This window comes from Salmo salar, chromosome ssa19 (genome assembly GCF_905237065.1).
Source record: "Salmo salar chromosome ssa19, Ssal_v3.1, whole genome shotgun sequence".
In the NCBI taxonomy this organism is placed as follows: domain Eukaryota; kingdom Metazoa; phylum Chordata; class Actinopteri; order Salmoniformes; family Salmonidae; genus Salmo; species Salmo salar.
This window is the reverse complement of record NC_059460.1, coordinates 22,293,400-22,301,286: the sequence shown is the minus strand read 5'-3', so window position 1 is coordinate 22,301,286 and position 7,887 is coordinate 22,293,400. Positions and strand designations below refer to the sequence as shown.

The following is a 7,887-nucleotide window of genomic DNA, read 5'->3' as shown; positions in this document are numbered from 1 at the left end:
TTGGCTTTCAACAAAATGTAACATGTACATGCAGCATGGATGTCCTCCAAAATATACTGCTCAAAAAAATAAAGGGAACACTTAAACAACACAATGTAACTCCAAGTCAATCACACTTTTGTGAAATCAAACTGTCCACTTAGGAAGCAACACTGATTGACAATAAATTTCACATGCTGTTGTGCAAATGGAATAGACAACAGGTGGAAATTATAGGCAATAAGCAAGACACCCCCAATAAAGGAGTGGTTCTGCTGGTGGAGACCACAGACATCTTCTCAGTTCCTATGCTTCCTGGCTGATGTTTTGGTCACTTTTGAATGCTGGCGGTGCTTTCACTCTAGTGGTAGAATGAGACGGAGTCTACAACCCACACAAGTGGCTCAGGTAGTGCAGCTAATCCAGGATGGCACATCAATGCGAGCTGTGGCAAGAAGGTTAGCTGTGTCTGTCAGCGTAGTGTCCAGAGCATGGAGGCGCTACCAGGAGACAGGCCAGTACATCAGGAGACGTGGAGGAGGCCGTAAGAGGGCAACAACCCAGCAGCAGGACCGCTACCTCCGCCTTTGTGCAAGGAGGAGCAGGAGGAGCACTGCCAGAGCCCTGCAAAATGACCTCCAGCAGGCCACAAATGTGCATGTGTCTGCTTAAACGGTCAGAAACAGACTCCATGAGGGTGGTATGAGGGCCCGACGTCCACAGGTGGGGGTTGTGCTTACAGCCCAACACCGTGCAGGACGTTTGGCAATTGTCAGAGAACACCAAGATTGGCAAATTCGCCACTGGCGCCCTGTGCTCTTCACAGACGAAAGCAGGTTCACACTGAGCACATGTGACAGACGTGACAGAGTCTGGAGACGCCGTGGAGAACGTTCTGCTGCCTGCAACATCCTCCAGCATGACAGGTTTGGCGGTGGGTCAGTCATGGTGTGGGGTGGCATTTCTTTGGGGGGCCGCACAGCCCTCCATGTGCTCGCCAGAGGTAGCCTGACTGCCATTAGGTACCGAGATGAGATCCTCAGACCCCTTGTGAGACCATATGATGGTGCGGTTGGCCCTGGGTTCCTCCTAATGCAAGACAATGCTAGACCTCATGTGGCTGGAGTGTGTCAGCAGTTCCTGCAAGAGGAATGGCTTAAAAGATACGGCTAGCGCTCTGTCAAATTGAACAGGCCCTGAGTGGTACAGCCGTGCCAGGTTATGCTATGGAAGAGAGGGTGGAGGGTCACTATGATTTACAAGCCATCAGGATCTCTTCAATGGCTTATAGCCCCGACTCCAAAGTGACAATTTTAGCATGTGAACAATTTGATAGTGCAAATGCTACCAAGTCTGTAAATTCATATGTATTATCGAAAGCCTGCAAGGATGTGAATTTTTTTATGCCTGTGTTTAGCTTTAAATGGAGGGATTACCCTATATTCATAACCCTGATGAATAAGCTGGACAATCTTTTCAAAAATCGTGAACAATTACGTCGATGGCCGCTTCTATCCTTAAGACACCCGGGCGAGAGTCTACAGGCCAGACGTAGGATCTATCCCTGGGGTGAAAACTTACCGAGTCTTGACGCTGGGGAGATGGACACAGACGGCGGTTGGGGTTCAGTGACAACCCTATAGCCGGGCCCGTTATCCGTAAGAAAGGAACAGTAAAAATGTATTGTATTAATTATGCAAAGGTCTGTACTAAATATTATGAATGAAATAAATGCTTTTAAAGCTACCCCATAACGAACGGGAATCTGTCATTTCTTCAAACGTTGTTTATACATAAAAAACATGAATGCGTGTTACAATATTGCACAAGCTGTTTTTAAAAAGGTCTGTACTAAATATTATGAATTAAATAAAATGGTTTTAAAGCTGTATCTCACCTTTAAAGTTAGGGGCTATGCATTTTCGAGCCATCCCCAGGCAGCGCTTGAGAAAAAAGGAATTCCGGAAAGACGTGTGCGTGCGAGGGAGGGTAATTGTGTGTGTGTGTTTCAAAACAAAAAAAGGGCGGTGTGTGTCTCTGCATGGGGGGCTTTTGAAACCAGAAAAAGTGTGTGTACGTTTGTTTAGGACTGGCACGTGCGCAGGGGGGTGTGTGCATGTGAGGGTGGGTAATTGTGTGTGTGTGTGTCTCTGCATGGGGGTGCTTTTGAAACCAGAAAAGGGGTGTGTAAATTTGTTTAGGATTGCCGGCTTCTCTTCAATTGGTCTGGGCACTTTCCATTTTATTACCCCCCAAGCCCTTTCAAATACGTATTTATCTCACCTTCAAACATGTGGGGGCTAAAAAAGTGAAAAAGCCCAGGCATAAGACATCAGGTCTAGACGAACTCCTAATGTTTAAAACATATGTTATTTTCTAATCAGCGCATATACTAACGGTCCCCCACCCCCGGGATATAAATTTACAACGGACACCCCAACGCGGGTGTCTCGCGGGTGTCTCGCGGGTGTCTCGAATATGTCGAGACACCCGCCTGTGGTTTTGGGTCTCTAGACATTCGAGTACTTTATATGGCCCTTTTTTTTTGCATACAGGATGACGCCCGAAAAAACGGCACCCCCGCTCTGTAAACTCATTGCAGGATAGTGAAGCCAGACGGTAAGACATCCTATAGAGCACCTCGAAAAGACTCCGGGCCAACAGATAATCTCGGAATCGGTCCTAATGGAGCTTTCTGAAGGTGAGTTAGTGAAAATAATATATTAGATTTGGAGAGGTATTTTCAGGGAATTGTATGGATATTAAAAATGTGATATCACTATTCTAAAACTGATGGACAATGATTTTAAGGTAATATGTCAAATGCCCGTATTCTCATATTTAAAAAATGTGTATATTTCGTATATATGTTAATATTATCTAACGTCTGTAGGCTCGCAATCCTTTACGCAGATGCTCCGTGGGCTAGATGATTTGGAACCGAATTTGTCAGAGAGGGATTCTCAGAATCAAACTGTGTGCAGCGCCGAAAGCAGCCAGTCTCCGTCACACTATTGTAGACGTAAGTTCAATAGTAAAAAAAAATTATAATAAAATAAAATCCCTAAGAAAATGTATACATTAAAAACAAAAAGTGTGACCCCTATATTAAAAGCAATTTTTTGTGTTTACAGCGGACAGACCGAAAAGAAGGATCACGGGTGCTTTGTGTACTCTGAACGAGGACATCGATGCTATTCTGCCTTTCTGTTCGAACGGGTTTACCCTAACACCACCCAGGAACCAAGCGACAAACAGGGCACAACATCGGCGCAAGTGCATTGCGAAGAATCTCCCAGGCCCAAAAAGTTACTTCTTCAAGAAACGGCCCTACACGGACATGGTATGAAGCCCTTATGTTATTAGTAATACAGAGTTTATTATAATTTATAAATTTTTATGATTGAAAATGCTAAAACAATGACAAATAATGTTTTTACAGACTCCTCCCCGGCGTATAACGGCACAGAAGACCATACACACCGAGAACCCGCGGAGGATTTCAGAGCGCCTGACATTCACAATAAAACAAGGAAAACTGATGATTTCAACGTTTTAAATGACATTTCACAGGTAGACGACTGGCTATTCTGTAACGCAGCCAATCTTCTTGATTCCTCCAATTCTTATGTAGAAACACCCAAACCTGAAATAGACCAAGCGGAGTTTATCAAGACCTTTTCAAAGGCTCTAAAATCCAGAAATGTCTTGCTACACCAACGAATGGTTGATTTACTCGAGCGGCAATACAGTCAGGATCTATCCTTCTGGCATAGAACAATGCCCCGGTTGTTAAAACGCAAATACCGGCGCTAAAACCAGTTACCGAAATGGACGTGCCTATAATTGAGACAGTTGAAAGCCTTTTGGCGAAAATACCCCCTGATCTACTAGCTTTAATTGAACGGATTAACGAGGGTGGGGTATCAGACATAATTCCGATAGACGAAAATCTATTTTCCCAAATTCCCGCCGACCTAATTGAAATAATTAAACATATGAACGAGTCAGGAACAACATATGAAAACCAATTATCTCAAATCCCGCCAGCCCTAGTGTTTTTAATAAACCAGATGAACGAGAGCCTGAGATCTTCTACACCAGACCCTCCAAGCAGCCCGCTATTAATGCCCCTTTCAGAAGAGTCTGAAACGGAATATGATGTTTTTGAGGAATTGGAAAATTGTCTAATAAATCAGGAGGGAGATGGTCTTGATAGAAGTGCCAGGGTTGTGTACAGAAATAAATTCAGCAATACAGAGATTAAACAGTTTTTCAATTTCACATGGGTGAATCAAAATCTCGATTATGCTGTTTTTTACGTGATGATTATGGCGAACCTCGTGATGTCTTACAGTTGGAAATTTGTGGAGATAGCATGCAAAACACTGTATCTCTTATTTTACCCAATGGTGAAGCAGATCTTGAACAATTTATAGCCCTGCTGGAACGACTTGTTCAATCAAATTTATCCATCATAGCCGATAGGTCGCTGGAGCTTGTTGTGCAAATAATACGGCAACCCCTGGGTGGTGGGGGGCAGAGAAGGAAGCTCGATAGCCTAATGCAATCAGAAATCATAAACAATAAAAGGGCATGCCTCATAAACGTTCACAATCACGGTAATAAGCTATGCTTTGCAATAGGCCTAGCACATTTACTAAACCCAGGATGTACGGATCTAGAGGCGTTGCAAAAGGCTAGAGAGCTTCAAAATGCTGTCGGTCTGGGTACACAGGATGCTGTCGCATTCTCTGACATAGTCAAATTTGAAAACTTTCTGAACATCAAGATTGTGGTTTTGTACCACAGTAGAGCTAATGCTTCTCTCTTGAAATTCCAAAACAACCCCCAACCTCATCCTCAGATCCTGTACTTTTATGTGCAAAACGACCATTACTATGCAGTTACCAACATCGGAGCGTTTTTAGGCGCACCATATGTGTGTCCAGCCTGTCATACCGGCTACACCCGAAAGGGTGGCCACTCGTGCCGTTATAACTGTTCCGTATGTCTGGATGAAAAATGTCCGATGCAGCCCTTAAACCTGACACCCTGTGCCGATTGTCACAGGACATGCCGTTCGGCCTACTGTTAACAAAAAACACAAAATTGAAACATGGCACCCCAAGGCCTGTAAATCTGTAAGCAGTTGTGCTATTAACAGGAAATGTCCAAAATGTCAATGCAATTACAACCTTAAAATAGACAGCCCTAAACCTCATGTGTGTGGAATCATTCATTGCCCAATCTGTAAAGGGCCTTTGAAAAGCAGAGACTCTGAAGTTGTTCAAGATGTTCCCCACGAGTGTTATATTCAATCCTTGGCTGAAGATGAACATTCCGAGAAATACGTTTTTTATGATTTTGAGACTAATCAACAATCAGGGGTTCATTTGCCTATTTTTGTATCTACCATGACTTTCAAGGGGGATAAGTGGTCAGCTGAGGGACCCAATTGTGCACTCCTCTTTCTAAAACACTTCAGAAAACCCCAGTACAGAAATTTTACGTTTATAGCGCACAATTCTAGAGCATATGATTCGTACCTTCTTTTGAACCCTCTGATACAGCAAGGCGTTGCACCCAGTGTCATAGCTCAAGGTAGGAAAATCTTGTGTTTTGTAGACCCCGCTTTCAACCAGAGATACATTGACAGTTTAAGCTTCTTACCCATGAGATTGTCTCAAATGCCTGAGGCCTTGGGTTTTGAGAACTCTGTGAAAGGTTGGTTTCCCCATTTTTTTACATCTGAGGAGAATTTACACTATATAGGATCTTATCCGAGACCTGAAATGTACGGTTGTGATCAAATGTCTCCCAAAGAGCGAGAGAGATTCATGACATGGTACGAGACAGTATGTCACAGCACTTTTGATTTCCACAAAGAGATGGAGTCATATTGTGACAACGACGTGGTTATCCTTCGCGAGGGGTGCCTCAGATTCAGAGCAGAGGTCATCAAAGATGCAGGCATTGACCCCTGGAGTTGTACAACTATTGCATCGGCATGCATGAAAACCTATCGTACACACTTTCTACCTCTAGCATCTATAGCTATCCCCTCACCTGACAACTACCGACGCCAATTTAAGTCATACTCTAGTGGCTCCATTCAGTGGTTGGAGTACTTGGCCCAGGATAAAGACATTTTTATTCAACATGCTTTGAATAGGGGTGAGAAGGCGTTTGGGCCTTATCATGTAGATGGATACACACAGATTGACGGTGTTGAGACTGTGTTTGAGTACAACGGTTGTTTCTTCCACGGGTGTAAATCTTGCTTTGAGCCACAGGCCCTGTGTGTCCTAACCCAAAAGACTTTTGGTGAAATGTACCTAGAGTTTCAAGACAAATGTGAATCTTTACAGGCTACTTATGGTTTGAAAGTGAATGTTATGTGGGAGCATGAGTGGACCGCACTCAAAAAGTCTGATCCTCATGTTCGAGCTTTCCTTTCCAGCTTTGACCCACCAGAACCCTTGGAGCCACGACAGGCCCTGTATGGAGGCCGTACCAATGCTTTGACCTTGCGGTATGTAGCGCAACCAGACGAGACAATAGGTTATGTAGATTTTACATCTCTTTATCCTCATGTAATGAGTTCCTCATGCTATCCTATGGGGCATCCTGAAATTATTCACCGCGACTTTGACTTACCCCAAAACTATTTTGGTCTGATTAAAGCAACGGTCTACCCACCTAGGGGTTTGTTTATACCAGTGTTGCCTTACAAGGGACCTCAAGGAAAACTTTTCTTTCCCCTATGTCGCACCTGCAGTGAAAACAACAACCAGGAAAAGCCTTGTGATCACTCAGATCAGGAAAGAGCCCTTACAGCTGTCTGGGTTACATCTGAATTCACAAAGGCTCTAGAGAAGGGGTATCGTGTGGCCAAAATCTTTGAAGTGTGGAACTTTTCCAGGAAATCAGACACTCTTTTTAAAGAGTACATCAAGACCTTCTTGTAATGCAAGCAGATGGCTTCAGGCTATCCTTCATCGGTCACAGATCAAGAGAGCAAAGACAAGTACATTCGAGACTATCACGACAGAGAAGGCATTCTTCTTGACCCTGACAGAATAGAGGTCAACAAGACCAAACGAAATGTGTCGAAATTGTACTTAAACTCGCTTTGGGGGAAGCTTTCGCAGAGATGCAATATGCTAACAACGACGATCATTAAAGACCCGAAGAATTTTTGGAATTTGTTTTTTCGGACCAATACGAAATTTCACATTTTTCAGTCTTGAGTCAAGACATTGCCCTGGTGCAATGGAGACGTAACACAAAGTGGGTTCTACCCCCAGGTAATGTAAATGTGTTTCTTGCAGCATTTACCACGGCCTATGGCCGACTTGAATTGTACGCCCTCATGGAGCAGCTTCAGAGGAGGGTTCTTTACCACGACACAGACTCTGTGGTCTATGTAAGCAAACAGGGTGACTGGAGCCCCCCACTTAGCAACTATCTGGGTGGTTTAACGAGTGAACTCAAAGATGGCGACCATATCACAGAATGGTCCTCCTGTGGGCCCAAAAGCTATGCTTTTAGGACTAAAGACAATCACGTGGTGTTGAAAGCCAAAGGCGTGACTCAAAACTACGAAAATGCCCCGCGTGTAAACTTGGAATCAATCACACGCTTGGTCGAGGGGTTCATAAACGATCGGAATAGTGACTTGGAGATTTTGAGCTCCTACAAAAAAATTGTTAGGGATAAAAAGGGCTTCCATCTCAGGAATGCCCCACTTACTAAAAGATTCAGGGTAGTCTATGACAAGAGAATGCTTTTACCTAACGGGACCACACTGCCCTTTGGCTACTGACTTATGCTACAAGCCCCAGTGTGTCTTAAAGCTTAAGATATAATGGCGGCTGTAGAAGGTTTTGACCCCCGGTTGCAACT

General features: G+C 44.0%; 1 protein-coding gene across 3 annotated transcripts; it reads left to right on the top strand.

Annotated features, from left to right (window-relative positions):
• The first annotated feature begins 2,482 nt into the window (after positions 1-2,482).
• Positions 2,483-7,680, top strand: LOC106593136 (uncharacterized). Of its 3 annotated transcripts, none has more exons than XM_045702155.1 (4): positions 2,483-2,680; positions 2,873-3,001; positions 3,114-3,322; positions 3,422-5,198. In XM_045702155.1, the coding sequence occupies exons 1-4, from the start codon at positions 2,665-2,667 to the stop codon at positions 3,536-3,538; spliced, it is 471 nt and encodes a 156-aa protein (XP_045558111.1). In that variant the 5' UTR covers positions 2,483-2,664; the 3' UTR covers positions 3,539-5,198. The 3 variants fall into 3 exon arrangements, with proteins under 3 accessions (XP_045558111.1, XP_045558110.1, XP_045558109.1); XM_045702154.1 differs by having other exon boundaries at positions 2,508-2,680; positions 2,893-3,001; positions 3,422-7,680; XM_045702153.1 differs by having other exon boundaries at positions 2,508-2,680; positions 3,422-7,680.
• Positions 7,681-7,887: the final 207 nt, after the last annotated feature.

Bases quoted from the DNA above. Each gene is read 5' to 3' on its own strand.
- LOC106593136 (XM_045702154.1), top strand. From the start codon at position 5,397: ATGACTTTCAAGGGGGATAAGTGGTCAGCTGAGGGACCCAATTGTGCA.